At 44.8% G+C, this 22,297-nt stretch overlaps 1 protein-coding gene across 4 annotated transcripts in view; it reads right to left on the reverse strand.

Moving 5' to 3' along the window:
* Nucleotides 1-22,297, reverse strand: part of ST8SIA5 (ST8 alpha-N-acetyl-neuraminide alpha-2,8-sialyltransferase 5) — a 75,117-nt gene that overhangs the window by 17,695 nt on the left and 35,125 nt on the right. For 2 of the 4 annotated variants that reach the window (XM_007055171.3, XM_027817530.3), the window contains 3 exons: nt 13,079-13,171; nt 5,376-5,462; nt 3,944-4,088 (listed from right to left, as the gene is read on the reverse strand). In XM_007055171.3, coding sequence (XP_007055233.2) covers nt 3,944-4,088; nt 5,376-5,462; nt 13,079-13,171 — 325 coding nt within the window. Of the gene's footprint in view, nt 1-3,943; nt 4,101-5,375; nt 5,463-13,078; nt 13,172-22,297 lie in introns of all 4 variants that reach the window. The other 2 variants (XM_043547394.1, XM_043547392.1) reach the window with 1 other exon arrangement.

Here is a 22,297-nt window from a genome sequence, read left to right on the forward strand (position 1 = left end):
AGTAAATTTGATTTGACTGTTTTCACTTTCCGCACACCTACAAGCCCCACTAATTACTCTTAAAATAAACAGAAATTTTTCAGCTCAATATTCACTGAAAGCTGACCACAAATTGTCCCTAAGATTGTAAAATGTGCAATTCACAATTTGTACTGTGCTGGTTAGTTACATAAATCATGTGGTATTATTGCTGGTCCCTGATTGGATTACTAATGCAACAAACCAACATAGGCCCTGATTCAGCAGAGCACTTAAACACATGCTTAAATTTAAGCATATGCCTTCATCCTCTTGATTTTAATGGATTTAAGCATGTGTTTAAAATTAAGCATGTTTTTACATGCTCGGAGCAACAGGGATTGAATTACTCATGTGCCTAATTTTAAGCATGTGTTTAAGTGCTTTGCTAAAATGGAGGCATACTGGGTAAAAGTCAATCCTTCCTTATGCAGAGGGCTCGCACCACACTTACGCATGACGTAAGTCTCATGTAAACAGTGTTCTGAGGGCATACCTGGAACTTAAACAGCGTTTAAACAGAACCAGATTTCAGGCATGTAAAATAAAAAGGTCATAGAAGACTTTTTAACTAAGGTTCTCGGAAAAGCCAACAGGAGCAGAGGAGCACATGGTTTGGACAAAGACATCCCTTGGGAAGGATTTACTGAAGGGGATACTCAACATCCCATCAAAGAAGAGAGAACAGAAGTTGATAAAGAAAGGGCAGGAACTGAAGAGAAACAGTCAAACAAAGAAGAATCCCATTCAATTACATCACATGAAGGCAGACAACTAAATACTGACAAATTTTATAAATGCTTGTATACAAATGCAAGAAGTCTAAATACTAAGATCGGTAAACTTGAGTATCTGGTATTAAATGAAGATATTGATATAATGGGCATAACAGATACTTGGTGGAACGATGATAACCAATGGGACATGAGGAAAAGGAGTACTTGTGGCACCTTAGAGACTAACCAATTTATTTGAGCATAAGCTTTCGTGAGCTACAGCTCACTTCATCAGATGCATTCAGTGGAAAATACAGTGAGGACATGGTAATACAGGGTACAAAATACATAGGAATGAGAGTAGGTCGTGCTGATGGGGGAGGGGCACTATATGTGAAAGAAAGCATAGAGTCAAATATAGTAAAAATCTTAAATGAATCAAACTGTACCATAGAATTTCTATGGATAGAAATTCCATGCTTGAATAATAAGAGTATAGCAACAGGAATATACTACTGACCACCTGTCCAGGATGGTGACACTGATTGTGAAATGCTCAGGGAGATTAGAGATGCTGTAAAAACACAAAACCCAGTAATAATGGGGGATTTCAACTATCCCCATACTGACTGGGTACATGTCACCTCAGGACAAGATGCGGAGATAAAATTTCTAGACACCATTAATGACTGATTCTATGGAGCTGCTAGTCCTGAAATCCACACAGGGGGAGGGAATTCTTTATTTAGTTTTAAGTGGTGCACAGGATCTGGTACAAGAGGAGAATATAGCTGAAATGCTCAGGAAAAGTGACCATAATGCAATTAAATTTAACATCCTTATGGGGGGAAGATATCAAAGAAACCCACGAGAGTGGCATTTAACTGCAAAAAGTGGAACTACACAAAAATGAGGAAGCTAGTTAAAAGGAAATTAAAAGGAATAGTCACACAAATGAAATGCCTATAAGCTGCATGGAAACTATTTAAAAACACCATAATAGAGGCTCAAACTAAATATATACCCCAAATAACAAAAAAACTGTAAGAAGACCAAAAAAATACCACCATGGCTAAACAATGGAGTAAAAGAGGCTGGGAGAGAATCATGAACTCTGGCAAGTCAAAAAAATATAATTAGGCAGGCCAAAAAAAAAGTTTGAAGAGCACGTAGCCAAAGACACAAACACAAATAGCAATGTTTTTTAAAAATATGTCAGAAGCAGGAATCCTGCCAAACAACCAGCGGGGCCATTGGACAATCAAAGTGCAAAAGGAGCACTCAAGAAAGACAGGGCCGTTGCAGAGAAGCTAAAGGAATTCTTTGCATCGGTCTTCACTGCAGAGGATGTGATGGAGAGCCCAACACCTGAGCCATGTTTTTTAGGTGACAAATCTGAGGAACTGTCCAAGATTGAGGTGTCAATAGAAGAGATTTTGAAACAAACCTGGTGACAAGTAAGTCACCAGGACGAGATGATATTCACCCAAGAGTTCTGAAGGAACTCAAATATGAAATTGCAGAACTACTAATTGTGGTATGTAACCTATTGCTTAAGCCTCTGTACCAGATGATTGGAGGATAGCTGATGTAACATCAATTTTTAAAAAAGGCTCCAGAGGCAATCATGGCAATTATAAGCCAATAAGCCTAACTTCAGTACCAGGCAAATTGGTTGAAACTATTGTAAAGAATAGAACTATTAGACACAAAGATGAACACAATATGTTGGAGAAGAGTCAACATGGCTTTTGTAAACTCCTCACCAATCCATTAGAATTCTCTGAGGGAGTCAACAAGTACATGGACAAGGGTGGTTCAGTTGGTACTTGGACTTTCAGAAAGCCTTTGACGGGGTCCCACACCAAAGACTCTTAAGCAAAGTAAGCAGTCATGGGATAAGAGGGAAGGTCCTCTCATGCATCAGTAACTGGTTAAAAGATAGGAAACACAAGGTAGGAATAAATGGTGAGGTTTCACAGTGGAGAGAGGTAAATAGCAGGGTCCCCCAAAAATCTGTATTGGGACCTGTTGTGCCGTTCAACATATTAATAAATGATCTGGAAAAGGGAGTAAACAGTGAGGTGGCAAAGCATGCAGACAATACAAAATTACTCAGGATAGTTGACTAGACAGGATACTGCACTAGATGGGCTGCTGCTCTGACCCAGTGTGGCTATTCTTATGTTCTTATAACCTGGGGAGGGAATGAGCATTGGAGAGTAAAAGTGGTCTGGTGGCTGTGGGGGAGTAGCCTGGATCTGGGACTTGGGAGACCTGGATTCAATTCTTTGCTCCACCCACCACAGACTTCCTATAAGATCTCAGGCAAGTCACTTAGGCCCAGATCCTCAAAGGTATTTACATACCTAGCACCCAGAATTGGGCCTTAGGGCTGGCTCTCTGAGCCTCAGATCCCATCTGTAAAATGGGGATAATGGCACTGCTTTACTTCACAGAGGTGTCGTGAAGATAAATGTGTTAAAGCTAGTGTGGTGCTTGGATACTATGATAATGGCAGCCATATACGTTCTTAAAATCAATATTGTGCTGGTCCTCTGCAAAGAGATGAGTTTCAGATATTTCCACAAACATACATCTTAAAATTCGAGATGTGTGGGTTTGTTACAAAATTCATAGTCACATAAATTAGTTTCTGCTCTTAAATTTCAGTGTGCACTGAGAATTGTATATTGGGTTGTAATGTTCTTCAGGTCAAGGATTATTTGTTGAAGAAATTTGTGTATAAATTCTAATAAATACATTTGAGAATTCTGCAACATGTTCACAATCTGCAAATGGAAAAAAAGGTAAAAATCACTGAGTTCTCAGATTTTCAAAGAAGAATAAGAATCAGACCCAGACAAATAGTGTTTTTAAAATATGCAGACATGTCCTTGTTGAGTTCTGGTCACTGAGTTTCATTATATGCTGATTTCTAAAGCCATTTCACTTGCCAGTCAACATGTGGTCAGTAAATTCTGCAGTCAAAAGTATACACATTGCATGCCAGCTGGAGTAGATGGCACCTAGATAGAGGAAAAAACAAATGGAATATCATATGAAAAATGAAGATGCTGGTAACATGAGCAAGGATGTTTGCAAAAATTTCAAAATGTTGGTTAAAGCTTGATTACTATATAAGACTTTGTTTAATGCAGCAGCTACAGTGTGAGGTTTTAGCAAATGGACGCAGACATGTAACAGACCTTTGGAAACATTCTGAAGATTTCTTGATTGATATGGAAGATTCCACTTGTATCCACTTCATATTTCAATTTAGTTCCCAGGGGAGTATTTTTCTGTGTGGTGAACAGAAAGGCAGGGGCATTGCAACATCTTGACAACGTTGACCTGTCAAATGAACTATAGGTGAAGAAGTTTACATGAACCAATAGCTTAAATCAATGGATTAAAGCTGAGAGTTACAATGAGTATTGAAACAGATAGAAATTGCTGTCCCAATGATGTTATGGTTAATGTGCTACTCTCACCATAGATTTCATATTAAACTTAAATATACAGAGGCGTGAGTGCTGTGTGTGCCAAAATGGAAGCAATGCCTTTTCTACTTTTGTCTTTGCAACAGAAATCCTTGAATTACTCCCACTCTTATTCCAGAGCACGTTTGTTTCTGAGCCAATGCCCATGCCTCTGATGCCTGTGCATCTGCAGTGATAAATATATGTGCACAAAGCTAAAACAATGCTGTGGCTTCATTCAGATATTGGCCCTACAGTACAGAATTCCAAAGCTGGGTTCTGAAATCATTGTAGATGAACTTCAGCAAGGATATAAGATAAGATAGAGTGTTCTAGGGACAAATGGCAGCGGTCTCTGGATACCAGAACAGCAGCTGAGGAGGCCAGAGAATGGCAATTGAGAAGGCTAATTAGGAAAGATAATCAGTGGAGTACAGAACAAGCTATCAAGATTTTCATTCTGATGATTCTGAAGATTCATGGCTGGTGTAAAGCAGTGTTACTGCTGAAGACAGTGTAGCTGAAATCATTTACACCAGCTGAGAATTTGGTCAGCACGCTGGACGCAAGGAGCATCACGATGAACTCTTGGTTTAGGACTGGAGCACAGGACTCCAGTGTTCTGTTCTATGGTTGGTCATTGACTCCCTGTGATCTTCCATAATCTCTCCCGGGCCCAGATTGTGCCCCCATCTCTCTTCTCCCTGAACATGCTGGGGGGACCCTCAGCACAGATTCCCCCTCCTCCACAGGTAGGGTGACCAGGTAGCAAGTGTGAAAAATCAGCATGGGGTTGGGGGGTAATAGGCATCTATATAAGAAAAAGCCCCAAATATCAGGACTGTCCCTATAAAATCAGGACATCTGGTCACCCTGGGGGGGGGGGGGTGTGAGTCTTAGGTGCATCTATAGCATTCTTCTGCCCTCAGCCCTTCCTGCTACCTGACTTTTTTAAAATTAACAATAACCAAAACCTATTTAAATGCATTGGTCTCCCCGATCACAATGAATGGGGAAAAGTAACAGCCTCTTGGTGTTTTACTTGCTCTTTAACAACCATTGATATGTGACGACATCACTCCTTTATAATCGATTACCTTGAAACTCACCCCTGTTAGTTACTGGTAGCTATAGTCTCATTAACAGAAACCCTTCTTACTTGAATAGGTTGGCTTCTGTCACATTCATCTCCCATTTGCACATCTGTAGGCTCTTCCACCTGTCAAACAATTCGGTTTGCTTCACCCTAAAGACAAAACCAAAGACTTTTGAGTGCACTTTTATGAAATGCACTTTTCTCCATTCAAACCACTGCATTGATGTAGGCATGTAATGGTTATTTGATAGGAAGAGATAGTTGGGCCACGTGAATGCTCTCTGTCTAAAATCTAATCCCTATGTATGACGAAAGCACCCCTGTATTCAAACCATAAACATTGTTGCAATAACCTTTGTGCAAAATATACCCCCTGTGAGGTATCATTTAAAAACTAACGGATCATCAGTATTCTTTTGTAATGTATGGACAAAATGCATAGTAAGAGTTCTGAACATAAACTGAAATTATGACTATAACATGTTAATCAGGCAAGTCTGGGGAGTCGGTAAACCGGTTTCTCAAAGACAAAAGACAAGCTGACAATGCTAGCCAGGTGTCAAAGTTGACTGGCAATTATGTGTCAAGTGCCCATTTTTTGCCAACAGAGTGGGGCAGGAACAGAGCAATCTGCATTTTAGCAAACAACAACATGGAACCTTCACCACAAGACTCCATGTCTCCTTCCTTTCAGCTGGAATGAACTTTATCTAGGGGTAACCCTCAGGAAAACGCATTGCAAAATGTGACTGGACTATAAAAGTGAGGGGCAAAAACACCCCAGGTTATTACTCTTTCACTTAAGAAGACAAAGGAATCACCTCTTTGACTTTGAGGGGAGGTCCTGACCTGAGAATTTGGTCAGCCATGTTGCTGGGAACATGTGGTAAGGATTTTACCTTGAACTAAGTCTAATTTGTTAAGTTTTAGCTAGTAGGAAGCACTTTATCTTTATTTCTCTTGTAATCATTTCTGCAATAATGGCTTATACTTGGACTCACTTAAAAACTCTCTTTAAATGAACTTGTTTTATTTTTAATCTAAAAAAATCCAGTGTTGTATGTAAACCGAACTATTTGGTAACTCCAGTTAAAAGTAGCAAACTGTTGACTATTGACCCTTTACAGGGGCAACGGACCTTTAATATCTGAACTGCCCAGGAGAGGGCTGGACAGTGCAGAACACACATTTTGGGGGAAATTAGGGACTGGGAGTATGTTGGGGTCACCCTGCAAGTAGTAACCAAGGTTACTGGAAGCCAGAGTGCAATTGGTGTGTTGCTGACAGGCTGATGGGATCAGAGGTGCTAGACGAGGGCTACTGTTATACACAGACACTCAGGGTGTGACCTGCATGCTGGCAGGCTGCTTGTGAGTGGCCCAAGTTGGGAGCTACAGCAGCAAAGCATGGTGAGGCACAACCCCTCGCTGGTCTGGGCTGCACCCCGGAATGTGACACTATGGTTCCTCTTACTGTTATTATTTCTACTACAGTAGTGCCTACTGGGCCCCAGTCAGGATTGGGACTCCATTATGCTAGGTGCTGTACAAACACATTCCCTGCCCCAAAGAGTTTACAATCTAAACAGACAAGGCAGGCAAAGGGCAGGAGAGGAAAGAGAGGCACAAAGAAGTGAAGTGACTTGCATAAGGTCATGCAGAAGTCAGTAACAAAGACAGGAACAGTCCAGAACTGTCCAAGTCCAGTGTCCTGTCCACTAGACTATGAATGTTATATATCTACATTAAAGACAGACCCTGAAGTCTGATTAAGCAGTGGCAGTTAATGTCAATACACACATCCTATTTATGCCTGTTTCTCTTTTAATCACACTTATACTTTCAGATTCTCTTCCTCCAACTCTGAAAGAAAACTGGAGAAACAGAATGTTTAAAAAACAAGGTGATCCCTTGTGTGTGATTTTCTGGATTCCACTTGCTAATGATGGCTAATTTATGGAACCACAGAGATAAGATCTGGAAAAGATTTGGGCTGGGAATTTCAATGGGCCTAAGGGAATTGGGTGCCCAGTTTCTTCAAGACCCTTTGAAAATCCCATTCTCAAAGTATAAGCCCTCAAGTTCTCCTCTAAGGCCTTGTCCACACTAGGAATTTCAGCCATCAGGCTAGCTGCACCTGTGCAAACTCCTAATGTACATGTAAAACTACTATAAACTGTGATTTCCACCCCTGCAACATAACCCTGCTTGAAACTGGGAGAATAAATTATTATTATTGATTGTTTATCTTGCTGTAGTATCTAGGAGCCTAGTCACAGAGCTTTGAGCTAGGCATTGTACAAACACGGAACACAAAGAAGACCCCTGTCCCAAACAGCTTCAGTCTAAGTAAGTGATCCTGATGCCAAATGAAACTGATAGATGCCTTGCTTATCTACGCTAAGGGTATGTCTACACTGGAGCTGGAAGCTGTGATTCCCAGCTTGCACAGACAGACCCACACTAGTTGCACTTGACCTAGAACCTAAAAACAGCACTGTGTCTGTGACTGCATGGGCGATGATTTGGGCTAGCCACTCAAGTGTGTACACAGGGGCCAGGTGGGATTGTACTTGGGGCAGCTAGCCTGAGGAGCTGCCTGTGCCATCACAGACACACTCCTAATTTTAGACACTAGCTCAAGCAGAGCTAGCATGGGTAAGTCTATGCGAGCTGGAAATCACGCCTCCCAGCTCAAATGTAGATGTACACTCAGTGATGCACTGGGGTAGCTACACTGGTGGCTGGCCACTGATGGCTGTAACCAGAGCATGTCCTCAGTGCAGGCAATGCCTAAGACCCGACAACTACTTTTGAAGTTAATGGGAAAAGTCCCCGTTGACTTTAAGGGAGGTTGGATCAAGCCCCTAGTGCACCTCTTCCAGTTAAAGATTTTTCCCAGCTGTATTTTCTGCTAGTGCTTTGTCCACTCTAGTTTTAATTGTCTCCAGTGATGGGACTCTCTCCATTTCCCTTAGGGAAACTATTCCACAGTCAACACTTGGAAGAATTTTTGTTTCTGATATCCAGCCTAAATTTTCTTTTGTTTAACTTCATGCCATTGCTCCTGGATGTACTGTAACACATACTTTCTGCCTCACAACCCAGCTTCTCTGCTGCCTGTCCCTCCACCGCAGCCATAATCCTATGTGTAGTATATTAGCCGGCAGCTGTGGAGGTCAGAGCCTCACCATTATGGCATCTCTGCAGACTCCAATAAGGAAAAAAAAGAGCTTTCAGCAGGGGGAACCAAGAGAAAATGTACTTAAGAGTGGGAAAGTTCTTACTGCTCAGTTATTTCATGGAGCAGAACATAAAATAGCCTTCTGCTAAGAGTCTGAGCCAGATTGGTCTATAGATTTGACATTAGAAGATTGTCTTTCATATCTTCTGGGAAAAGGAAGAAGACTTCAATGGTCAGCACCATGGACTACCTTAAAGCTCCAGAAGTTGCTCCTACCTACCTAGACGAGTTCATGTGTGAGCTACAATATCTGGCACCTAGATATCATGGTGACTGAGAACTCACAAATACCTAGGTAGAATGGATATGTGATGTCCCCTTTTGGACTTCGATGAAGTTTGAGGTCTCTTTGAGGCTGCTGGATCTTCGTGCATTCTCTTTGGGTTTGAGGGGTTTGAATGCTCCCTATGCTGGTTTTCAATAAAATAACAAGGGTATTTTAAGAATAGCTTTATATTTAACACTGGTGTAATTTAGGACTTTCCAGAGTGTGGAAGTCACTCTTAAAGAACTAGGTCATACTGTACCTTCTGTGGCCCATCGGAGCATGCTAATTTGGAAATCTTCCATTATTCCTGAGGGATAACTAAGGGGAAAAGAATATTCCACAAGCACATTAGAAGAACCCAGCGTGGCAAACAGAGCTTTGCTGTGTTAAACAGCTTATGATACCACAGTAATACACATAATTTATAACTGAACATCCAAGGCTCATTCTATTCAATTAAATTGGAATCCACTTACAACTGAGTGCCACTGGATAAGATACAGAGAGGTGATTTTCTCTGTGCCCTGCAATCAATATAAGAGAACACAATTCCAGCACTCACGACCTTCAGCACGCACCCTGGCAAGTTGTTCCCATTCTCACTATTTATTTTTAAGCATTGTGAGTCAGCAAAGTAGACAAAGTTGCTATGCCAATGTCCTTCATCCAGTGCCAGTTACAGGGGGAAAGGCAGCAGCCAGCTTTGCTACCAATGCAGAGTCCATGAGGGAGATGTACGTCCAAGATTCATGAAGAGCTGTAGCAGCAAAGTGCTGTTGCTATTGCTTTAGATGTCTGTTTTCATCTGTTTGCACTTCTAGAGCACCTTTTCATCTGAAAATCGCAAAGCACTTTACAAACAATAATCAGGCCTTTGAATAGGTCAGTGTTATCACTGAGGCTCTAAGCACCCGGAGGCAGGAACTTTGTCTTTTATATCTGTCTATAAAGTAACTACTACCTGGCACTATCCAGATAATAAGTAACTACAATCTCCAGTTTGCAGCCGGAGGCAGAGAGGTTAAACATCTTGCTCAAGGTCCCACACTAAAGTCAGTGGCAGATCTGAGATTAGAATCCTGGAATCCTAATTCCAAGTTACCCTGCTCTAACCCCTAGAGAACCCAGTCCCTCAGACAAATAGGTGATAAATGAGTGGCTGAGCTGTAGGGAAATTCCTCCCATGTAGGCCTACTGCTGCAATGGCTAAATATATATATATATATATATATATATATATATATATATATATATATATATATATATATATATATATATATATTTTTATGGACCAGCCGCAGGGTTTTCTTTGACCCCAAGGCAAGTGCAAGATTGACTCCAGTAAGTCCCATAGAATGTTCAGATAGCAACCAAGTCTTCAGGTCCTGCTCATCCTTTGCTTGAGATTCTCCACTGAACGCCTGTCTGGGGCTGGAATATGCTGTGGATGGAGGCACGGGGGTGGGTATCACAGGCCAGGGGAGCCCGCCCATGCCCCGCCTGGAGGACCCCTCCTGCTTCCCACTCTTCCCCTGTGGCCACAACCCAGGCTGCTCCTCTTCCCCGAAGCAGGCAGGGGCTGGGGCTGGGGCTAGGGCAGGGGCCCAGGACTTGGGGCAGCTGGTGTGGGTGCTCGGGCCGCCTGTACAGCTCTCTGGGGCTGGGGTGGGCTGGCCGGGGCAGCCCAGGGCTGGGACAGAGGAGCCGGCGGTTGGGGCCGGCCTGTGAGCCAGGACTCAGGGTGGCTGGTGCGGGGCTCCTCCCACCGTGGTGGGGCACTCGGAGCTGTGGCGGGGGAGGGGGACAGGGCCTCAGGCAGAAGGGATGGGCTCAGGGGCTAGCCTCCTCAAATGGGCAGTTCATGCGCCACCCATGGATGGAGGCATTTTGTCCAGGATCATGTATTAAAGGCCAAATGTGATACATGTCAGAAACATGAAAGATAGAGGGTAAGGGGAAAACTGTTCTTATAACTATGTCCATTACAGATACTCCCTTTCAGAGGGTAGCAGTGGACCACACAGGACAACTGAGAGTGCCAATATATTTCCTTATGTAAAGAATGCAAACTGCAGAGTTTGGCATGGACCTGCCTATCACGCTACCAAAAGCACACCAGAAACATCCGAAGAGTAGTGTGTGTTGGGTCCCTCCTCCTTTCCTGTCATCATCATTAATCCCCACAACCCTCCCTCATCTGAACTGCCAGCCGGTGCTTTATCTTGTCTTTGTCTTGTCTTAGAACAAAAGCTCTTCAAGGCCCTGATTCAGCAAAGCACTTGAGCACATGCTTAATTTTAAGTGCACAAGTGGTCTCATTGAAGTAAATGAACTTTAAGCACCTGCTTAGCTACTTAGCTGAATTGGGGCCCAGGACAGGAAACATGTCTTGATCTGTGTTTAACAATAATAATACCTTGCTCTTTCATAGTGCTTTTAATCAGTAGAACTCAAAGGGCTTTACACAGGAGGTCAGTGTCATTATTCCCATTTTACAGGTGGAGAAACTGACGCACAGAGAGTTGAAGTAATATGCCCAAAGTCACCCAGCAGGCCAGTGGCTGAGCTGGGACCGGCCTCCCGAGTCCCCATCCAATGCTCTATCCAGAAGACCATACTGCAACACTGTTTTCAAGGTGACACATTATTTTTAATAATAAATAATTGTTTAAACCAATACCTGGGCTGTTTTTCATTTACATGTGGAATCTCTCCAGGATTTGTTACAGTTTTGTAGAGAAGACTTTTAAGTTACTTTCTCTAGGACAAACTCCTCCGCTCCATAGCTTAGAACTCAGTCATAGGGTATGTCTACATTGCAGCAGGAGTGTGATTCTCAGTGTGGGTAGACAGGCATGCATTAGAGCAGGGGTCGGCAACCTTCAGCACACGGCCCATCAGGTAATCCACTGAAGGGCGCTCGACATTTTGTTTACTTTGACCAGCCACCGCTTCCCGCAGCTCCCATCAGCCAGGAACGGCAAACCACAGCCACTGGGAACTGCGCGGGGCCGTGCCTGTGGATAGTTAATGTAAATGAAATGTCTCGCGGCCCGCCAGCAGATTACCCTGATGATGGGCCGCATGCTGAAGGTTGCCAACCCCTGCAGAAGAGCTAGTGCTCTAAACATAGCGGTGTAGCTAAAGATAGCTGAGGCAGCTGCCTGGGCTAGCCACCCGAGCATGCACCCAGGCAGTCCAGGCAGGTTTGTATTCAAGCTGCTACCAGCTTGAGCAGAACTAGCGCTTGTCTGCCTGCACTGGGAAGCACGCTTCCAGCTGCTACATGGACATTTACCTCTTGTGCAGTTGTTTCATGAGCACAACTCCCCTGGATATCAATGGGAGTCTGTGCAGGCACTAAGAAGGCCTATAGTGAAGATAAGGAATATGCACTGTGGACTGAAGAAGAGAATTTTGTCCTTACACCAGTTATTATTTTACCTTTTTATTATGTTTTAAAACCCCTTTTCAGGGATGTATAATCCTCTTAGGCAACTGATATATTTCCTGATGTACCTGTGGGACCATACAAGACAGAATACTGATACCGCATCGATCAAATGACAGAATCGTGCTATGCTATTGAATTGTTTAAATTACTTGGCTATTACAGATGAAAACATGGGCTCCTTATATTAATAAAATTCAGACAGTGGCACTGAGCCTGGCCCAAAGCCCACTGAAATGAATGGAAAGAACCTCATTGTTTACACTAGGGATCAAATTCTTAATCCCCATTACTTTGACATGGAAGCTCAAAAGCCTTGCTCTTTGGAGACGTGTTTTTGGCCCCCTCATTATACATGTGTTTGTAACCCGTCTGACAGGTGTGACAAGATGGCTGATGTTAGTATGGTGGGTCCTGCGCTTTTCTTGGTGGGGGCTAAGATGCCATCCCTTGCCCCTGCTCTTGGGGCGCTGAAGGCCCCGCTAGTGGCCCAGGAAGGTGGTAAAGGAGGGAAGCGGGGGAGGGGTCTGGGTTTGCTCTTGATCTTTCAAGTCTCACAGCACACCTCCAAGCTCCAGTCCTCTCTCCTTCCCCCTGACTGCCAGAACCAGGGGGTTTTATTAGGTTCCTGACAGGGCCTTAATTGACGGCAGGTGCTCCAATTAACCTGTAGCCACCCTCCCTAGTTTACAGGGAACCACGCCTTAATTAGCCTTGGGTTTATATATTTCCCCTCTAGCACTCTACCACTGCTCTCTGTATCACACAGGGCAACCATTTTATAAAGCAATTGCTCATACTTACATAGAGAGCACTTTCACCTCAATGATATCCTGTCTTAATTCCAGGCATTTGGTGGAGTTGTATTCCAAAGGCCCTTCATAAAACTCAAAGTACCTAAGGAAGAACAAGGACAAAAATAACAAAGGTTACAAACAATGCCCCCAAATGCTAGATTCTGAAACATAGCTTTGTTTATCAAGGGAAGCATGCCTGAAGCAAATGCCAGTGTTCCCTGTCCCTTTTAGGACTGCAAGGTCTGGCCCCAGGATAGAGCAAAGTTATTACACAAAAGCAAACACTGCACCGCTACAGACTAGGGACCGAATGGCTAGGCAGCAGTTCTGCGGAAAAGGACCTAGGGGTGACAGTGGACGAGAAGCTGGATATGAGTCAGCAGTGTGCCCTTGTTGCCAAGAAGGCCAATGGCATTTTGGGATGTATAAGTAGGGGCATAGCGAGCAGATCGAGGGACGTGATCGTTCCCCTCTATTCGACACTGGTGAGGCCTCATCTGGAGTACTGTGTCCAGTTTTGGGCCCCACACTACAAGAAGGATGTGGATAAATTGGAGAGAGTCCAGCGAAGGGCAACAAAAATGATTAGGGGTCTAGAGCACATGACTTATGAGGAGAGGCTGAGGGAGCTGGGATTGTTTAGTCTGCAGAAGAGAAGAATGAGGGGGGATTTGATAGCTGCTTTCAACTACCTGAAAGGGGGTTCCAAAGAGGATGGCTCTAGACTGTTCTCAATGGTAGCAGATGACAGAACGAGGAGTAATGGTCTCAAGTTGCAATGGGGGAGGTTTAGATTGGATATTAGGAAAAACTTTTTCACTAGGAGGGTGGTGAAACACTGGAATGCGTTACCTAGGGAGGTGGTAGAATCTCCTTCCTTAGAGGTTTTTAAGGTCAGGCTTGACAAAGCCCTGGCTGGGATGATTTAACTGGGACTTGGTCCTGCTTCGAGCAGGGGGTTGGACTAGATGACCTTCTGGGGTCCCTTCCAACCCTGATATTCTATGATTCTATGATTCTATGATCATCTGTGATTGCAAAATGCCACATGGGCCAAGTGTCCCTGTCCCTTTAGAAACTCAAATACTAATGGTCAGATTTTCAAGAGACAGCTCCCACCACCACTTTCCATTTAGCCAGTTTAAATAAGTGGCCAGGTTTTCAAAACGGCTCAGCTCCCAGTTAGGCACCTAAATGAAGTCACCAGATTTTCAAGTGGTCAGTATGCAGCAGCTCCCACTAAAGACAAGGACAGCAGTGGATTGCTGCTGGGGGCTGAACACTTCTGAATATCTGTCCCCCTTCATTTAGAGGCCTGGATGGGCACAAAGTACTTTTTTAAGATCTGCCCCTGGTGTCTTTTCTTAGGATGAAAGCTACAATTTCTACATGACAGGAATAGCATTTTGAGTTTGGTTCTCCTTGTCAATATCACAATTTTAAGCAGTTGACCTTTTCTTTGGGGTTTTTTCCCCCTTAGTACATGTTTTTGATCTGAGATCCCTTTAATGTAGAAAACAAGAATTTAAATGGTAAGAAGTGGATTTAATCATTTAAGTGGATTTACTAATCTACATCACAAATAAGACTGATAATCAAGTTTTTGATTAACACAGACATGAAAACACAGCTTTCTAAGTTAAACCTACCTACCGTATTCGTTGGGCTGGGATGAAAGGGCAAATTAAATTAAAGTTCAGATATCCAAATTAGACACCAGAGGGAGCCCATGCTGTCTACCAAATTAATGAAAACATACTGGAACTACCAAAGGAAGAATGATGATTTCAAACCAATCTCCCTATCTGCCTAAATATTTAAGTACCATTTCATCACTGGAAGTCAGTAAATCAAAATCATTTATCTTTTAGAAGACACACTCTAGCCTAAACAGAAGATATAGGCTTAATGCAGAAATTATTGGGGAAATACTATGGTTTGTGCTATGCAGGAGGTCAGACTAGATGAACATAATGTTGTCTTCAGGCCTTAAACACTATGTATCTATAACTACAGACTTCATTTACTATGTATTTTGTATTTTCCGTAAGGAAGAAAAGTACAAGGGTTTTCCACTTTGTGGCCATATATTGGGATCAGAACTGGAATGTGGGTTGGTTCCTAACACATTTTTAACATTATTTTTAAGTAAATTGGCATCAAAATACTAAGTTTTCAATAACTGTTCATTTGAAACTTTCATGGAAAAAGTTACTTCTCTTGGTAGTTCAAGCAGTAAGAAGTGCCTTAATTTTTGGGAACTCATCTTGGGACATCTAATCTGGAGAAGTAATGAGCACTCACAGTTCCAAAAGAAGTCAACTGAAGGTAAGTGTGTCTAGGGCCTCACCTATATTCAAAGTTACACCAGTTTGACTTTACATTGATTTAACAGGTGATTTGGTTAAACCAGTGCAAATCTTTTGGGGACACACTTAGATTTAAATCATGCCAATGTATCTTAACTCGATAAGGAATCAGTGTTGGTATCACATCTTTTTGGTCACAGAACTATTATGTGTACACAGCTTCTCTTACCAGACTGAGACTGCAGTCAGGAGACACCACCAAGCCCCACATGTTGCTGCTGTTTTTGAAGGCATGATGCAGTGCACTTCCACTGCATATAGCTAGGCCCATGGACTGAGTATTAATGACACCTGGGTCAACTGTGGGATTTGAACCCAGTCCCTCTGGATCTAAAAAGCATGGCTCACCACTGCTTAAGCAGTGGTTCTCAACCAGGGGTCTGGGGCCCCTGGGGGCCCAGAAGCAGGTTTCAGGGGGCCCCAAAGCAGGGCCAGCATTAGACTTTGCTGAAAGCCAAAGCCCCACCATGCGGGGTTGAAGCGCAGGGCTCTGAGCCCCACCACCCGGGGCTGAAGCTAAAGCCTGAGCAACTTAGCCTCATAGGGGCACCCATGAAGCACCAGGCAATTGCCCTGCTTCCTACCCCCTAACGCAAGTCCTGGCTTTTATATGCGAACAAACAATTGTGGCACAGGTGGGCCATGGAGTTTTTATAGTATGTCTTGGGGGAGGGCTCAGAAAGAAAAAGGTTGAAAACTCCTCAGCTAAAGGACCCATCTCAAAGATAGTAGCAAACTCATAATGCTCTTTACATGGTCTGAGCACTAGCAGGAGACAAAGAGCCACACGGTATTCATGGGGGTTACCCTTACATACCGCTAGGGTGACCAGATGTCCCGATTTTATAGGGACAGTCCCCATTTTGGGGTCTTTTTCTTATATAGCCTCCTATTACCCCCCACCCCTTGTCCCGATTTTTCACATTTGCTGTCTGGTCACCCTACACACAGCAGGTCACCCTACACACAGCCTGTCCTTGCAATGGGTATGAACATGAGCCACTCCTCTCTCCCATTGGCCTCTGCCATCTGTTCTTTCCATTCTCTCAAGGAAACGCTGGTAACACAGTAAGGCAGGATGAGTGATCAATGACAGTATTTTGCTGTAGTACAAAACAGCCACTATAAACTGAGGGTCTGATTCTCCTCTGACACTAGATTTTCAACAGCGCAGCTCCATTGAGTTTACCGGAGTCACTCCTTACTTAGACTGCTGTGAGCGAGAGGAGAGTGCAACCCTGAATGTGCGCACTTCACTCCACAGCTAGAGGATGAAACGGAAGGCCATGCCAACATCCACCACAAGGTAGGCACCACTCAGTCCATCAGGGCTTATGGGGGACACAAGGGGTGTGTGGACCTGGTGCTGGCCTTCTGCACAGGGGTGCATATCACCTCGAATGAACAGAATACACAGTAAGTCCCTGGAGACTGAAAGAAATTGTTAAAATCCAGATGAACACCCTTCTTTCCCGTGCTGTTCTAAATTAGAGAACCCCAGCTCCGACATCAAACAGCTCACGTTACCATATGGTAATCCTGCAGGGGGAAAAGCTGGCTTCCGTCAGAGAGGGAGATGGCACTTTATGAGCTATGTATGAAATGTCCTGAGTCCCAGAGATCCCCCTGGATCATTTACTGTTTACACAAACAGCCAAGCCAAAAGCCCGAGAAAAGAAAGGATGTGTTATAAACCAGGGGGAATGGGGTGGGGGAAGGGATTATACTAAAACTAAACAGTGCCTACAGGATGAAAGGAAACCCCAGTAATAGTACTGCATTTATAAACCGAGGAACTCCATTAAATAACATTTGAAAAGATTAGAGGGCCATATTGTGATCCCCTTATTCTCACTGAGTAGCACCTCGCTTCTCAAATAGCCTCATTGCTTTCAGCGGGATCCTGTGGGAACAAGGGATTTGCAGCCTGGCTCCTTGGACTGGCTCCTACATAGGCGGCTGGTGAACATATTTCTTGGGGGGCTGAGCCCTCCCAACACTCACCTCATACTGGCCTGCAGGGCTGGGCCCCGCTCTCTGCTCCAGCCCGTTGCTCTTGCTGCTCGCAGATTAATCGCCTGCCACAGTATTACTTGATGTTAGGGTTGCCAGGTGTCTGGTTTTCGACCAGAGCGCCTGGTTGAAAAGGGACGCTGTGGCTCTGGTGAGCACTGCTGACTGGGCCATTAAAAGTCCAGTCTGGAGTGCAGTGGGGCTAAGGCAGGCTCCCTGCCTGCCCTGGCTCCACACAGCTTCCAGAAGCGTCCAGCATATCCCTGCATCCCCTAGGCACAGGGGCAATGAGGAAAGCTCCGCGCACTGCCCCCACCCGAGCACTGACTCCGCAGCTCCCATTGGCCGGGAACTATGGCCAATGGGAGCTACAGGGGTGGCGCCTGCGGACATGAAGGCGCCTGGCCACCCCTGCCCCTAGCAGCTGAACATGCCGGCTGCTTCCGGCAGCTGCCTGAGGTAAGTGCCTCCTGGCTGGAGTGCACCCCCAACCCCAGGTCAGAACCCCCTCCCACACCCTAACTCCCTCTCAGAGCCTGCACCCCAACCTCCTGCCCCAGTCCTGAGCCCCCTCCCGGAACCCACACCCCTCCCTGCACCCCAACCTCCTGCCCCAGTCCTGAGCCCCCTCCTGGAACCCATACCCCTCCCTGCACCCCAACCCCCTGCCCCAGTCATGAGCCCCCTCCCGCACCCAAACTCCCTCCTGGAGCCCGCACCCCAATCCTCTGCCTCAGCTCCTGCACTCCGAACCCCTCAGCTCCAGTCTGTAGCCCCCTCATGTACCCTAAACCCCTCATTCCCAGCCCCACCTCAGTGCCTGCACCCCCAGCCAGAGTCCTCACCCCCTCCTGGACCCCTACCCCAGTCTGGAGCTCCCTCCCGCACTCTGAACTCCTCATTTCTGGCCTCACCACGGAGCCTGCACCCCTCCCACACCCCAACCCCCTGCCCCAGCCCAGTGAAAACCCCAGAGAAGGGGCAGGGCAAGGGTGTTCGGTTTTGTGCGATTAGACATTTGCCAGCCCTATTCAGCAGGCAGGCATGCAGGCGGGGCCCTCCCCCAGCAACATCCTGCTCCACCCTGCCCCCTTCCTGACCCCTGGTGCTGCCAGACATGGGGCCTCAGGAGCTTTCCCTCCCCCAGACTCACCTCCCCCCTCCATCACCTCAGGATTCCCCCTCATTTCCCTCAAGACAGTCCTTTCCCCACTTCCATCACCTCAGGGTCCCCACTTCCCATTCCCAGGAGGCGCCACTCAGGAGCCAGCACCCCCTGCCAGGATTGATTCTAGCTTCACCTGCTGGGAATCCAGCACACAGGTAGGGCTGTTCCCACATGATGCCCCAACCGGCTCCCTCCGTGGTGCCACCAGACAGAAATAGATCTGGGGGTCCGAGACCCCTTTAGCCGTGGCCCCCAGGCTATGGAAAGGGCCAGACTGAGATGCCTGGAGACTGAAGCCCTCTGCTTAGCTACACAGCGTGTACATCACAGCAAGGCAGCTCAAGCTTCCCCATGCTATCCTGACAGGGTGCTTCAGTGCCGAACCTGGAGGGACCACCTGTAAAAGGGCGAAGGTGGCTCAGTCTCCATGCCAGCCCCACCATTAGTCTTTCTGGTGCGACTGCCAGAAAAGGGTGCGAACTGTGATTTAGATGTTGATGCAGTAGGAACTGATCTAAAACCAGCTCGTCTCAAGCAAGCCATGGAACAACCATCACATGGACTATGACCCTGATCTGGATTTGAACCATCAACCCAGAGGTGAAGCTCTCTAGCTTTGGGATATCCAGTCTCCAGAGCCAAGCTGTCACCGATTTAAAGAATCACTGAAATGGTATCTATTAAACACGTATTAAAATCCTGTTTGCCTCTCTTTCTCCCCTGTAGCATTTGCTCTATTTATTTGCTTTTAATAGAGGCAGTTTGCTGAAACGCAGGTAGGCCTCTTTCTTCAGAACTGCAGTGTGCGGTACTTTCCCAGGAGAGGCACTGTACCTTCACCCACTCACTATATTATAAGTGCAAGTTCTGCCTATTAACTCCCACTCTGAATTATGCAATTCCTTGCAACTGACAGGGCACTAGGCTTTCAAGTAGTATAATTAGCACAAATAGATAACATGACAGAAATCTGTCCTCTCTGTTCTCTTCGTTAGTCTAAACTTGACAGACCTCTAAGAAATGGCAGCAGGGTACATTTTATTTTGTTTTAAACTATTGATTACCCAGGTGCACATTCTCACTGTCAGACACTCAACAGCAATCCCCTTTACCCAGTGGGGCTCGATGTTCTACCTTCCCAAGAACAATGATCATTCTTCCATTACTTCAAAGAAGTTTTACAATGCATGCCCAGAATATCACTTCTCTCTATTTTATCTCCCCCCACCCCCCAATCTCTGGAAACCTGAGTAATTTATGTCTCTCAGCCCCAAGACCACCAATTAACTGAAAATACACACTGATGCAAAAAATATACACACTGAAACAAAAATACATGAATCTTCACATAAGTCCAAAATGGGTCAAACGATATCAAAATATACAGTACACGTACAGGAGCTGTAACATGCCCAAAGATGCAAACACACTGGGTTAGATTTTCTCATAGTGGTACCCTATACACTTTGTTTACATACTACTCTATGTACATTCAGGTCACTTTTGGTTATCTAATATTTGATGGCTCTTTCTAGCATCAAATCGCAGGTCTTAAGACCACACCTACAGCTGCAATTGCAGGAAGAGGATTCTTTCCTTATGACTCTCAATAGTGAAAAGAAATGTGATTTGTACTGTGGCCTTCCAGCGCTGACTAGCTAAGGCTTTCTTCCTCTCTAACCTTCATTTCTCCTTCATGCTTTTGTTTATAGCTGTGCAGCTTTTGAGTTCACTACTGAGAGGAGGAATTGGCACCATGCTCGTGCATTGGCTAGTGTAACTCTGAGCTCTTCGATCAACTGCTGTCAAGTTACCTCTTCTCCCTGACCTCCAAGATCTCCTTGCTCATGCTCCATTACTTATGTCTGCAACCTCAGTCCTGCCCTAGGGGGACTCTACCATTGGGGCATCGGTTCATTAGATATATTGTGCTGATTTTTAAAATATAGTTAAGTGTCATTGTCAGACGTGGGTCTTTAAACGAGAGCTTTCTCTCCTACTGGCTTCCGTATCTAAGTCATCATACTCAGTTTGTGATGACCGCGTGTCATACTTCCACAGCAAGGGATCCTGATGCCATATGGACAGGGTTATGAGCTCACTGTAGGAAGAACAAGCTTTTCTCCAAAACCAAACACCTTCTGGTGGCTAAGAAAATGAGAAGTAAAGGGCCAGGTCCTGCAGGCTTTTATGAAGTTCTAAATAAGGGAAAAGCCCTTTTGACTTCAATGGAGGATCTGAGTGAGGGCCAAATCTCTCTTGCCTTCCTCAAATGAATAATTCAACGTGAATACGAGAATAAGGCTAGCAAGGTTTGGCCATTAACAGAGATTTCAGGATTTGGCCCAAATAAATTGATGAATGTATTATCTCCTTTTAAATTCTGACCTCAAATTTGTTAGCCACACAGTAACACTTACCTCACATTTTACATCTTCCAAAGGCTGTCCAAATATAAACTAATCCTCACCATATCCCTGAAAGGTAGGTAGGTAATTTCCCAATTTTACAGATGAGGAAGCTAATGCAGAGGTTAAATGACTGGCGTGGCAGAGCCAGAATGAGAACCCAGGAAGTTCTGGTTCTGCTCTCACTCTATACCAGTGGATCCCTGTTAACTAGAATGAGATTGCACCAATAACACTGAGTGCATGACTCCAGCCACTGACATTAAATGAAATAACCTTTCACATGGTATCTGTGAAAAAGAACACCTGAAAACATATCATTGCCAAATGGAATCTCCTGCTTTCATAGCAGCTCAGAACTGGCAAGGGAGTGGGAACAGTACAGCATGTGGATCAATTTACACTCCTCTAGGGGCACGGGACAAAAAAGTCACATTGCTTTGTATGCTGTTTCTGCAGTCTGATAAACTATCAGTGGTAGCTATGTTTCAGAGTAGCAGCTGTGTTAGTCTGTATTCGCAAAAAGAAAAGGAGTACTTGTGGCACCTTAGAGACTAACCAATTTATTTGAGCATAAGCTTTCGTGAGCTACAGCTCACTTCATTGGTGGTAGCTAGATACTGGGAAGGGAAGGGTCTTTAAAGTGAAGGCGTGACTTGAGGGGGTGGGGAGGTTGTAATAACTGGGCCTACAAAGTTATCCTAATTGTAAGATCAAGGGTAAGGAGGGAGTAAAAGTTCATTCAATGTCATAACACCCTATAACAATAATAATTAATGGGAGAAGGTGGGAAAGGGAGACAGAAAGACTAAATTAGTCTAAACAAAAAAGGCCTAGTCAGTTAATTTAAAGACTGTGTTAACAGCATGCCTGGTAAATAAGAAAAGTGGCGGACTGAAAAAAATCAATAGACCAAAATTGGTGTGTGGAAAATTAGCCCAAACTGGTAAAGAGAATAATAAGAGAAAAGACTACTCCACCCACCACTCCCTTTTGGGTTCCTTAAAAGAAAACCTCATGGGGAAAAATTAAGCAGCAGCAGCTGTCGGCCAAAAATGCTGGTGACTAAAAGAAAAGCAGAAAGGTGCAAGCTTCACCATCGTGGCTGCTACTCCCGTCTCCTGAAACCCTAGAGTCCACCACAACGCCACTGGCCCTTCTTTGTCCTGGGCCTGAGCAATGCCCTGACCAGTCCCAGCCAGTCAAAGGGACCCCAATGACATCGCCACCTTCACTGGCTCTGGCAAAATCCCAGATGTGAAACTGGG

Source organism: Chelonia mydas, chromosome 5 (genome assembly GCF_015237465.2).
Source record: "Chelonia mydas isolate rCheMyd1 chromosome 5, rCheMyd1.pri.v2, whole genome shotgun sequence".
Lineage (NCBI taxonomy): Eukaryota > Metazoa > Chordata > Testudines > Cheloniidae > Chelonia > Chelonia mydas.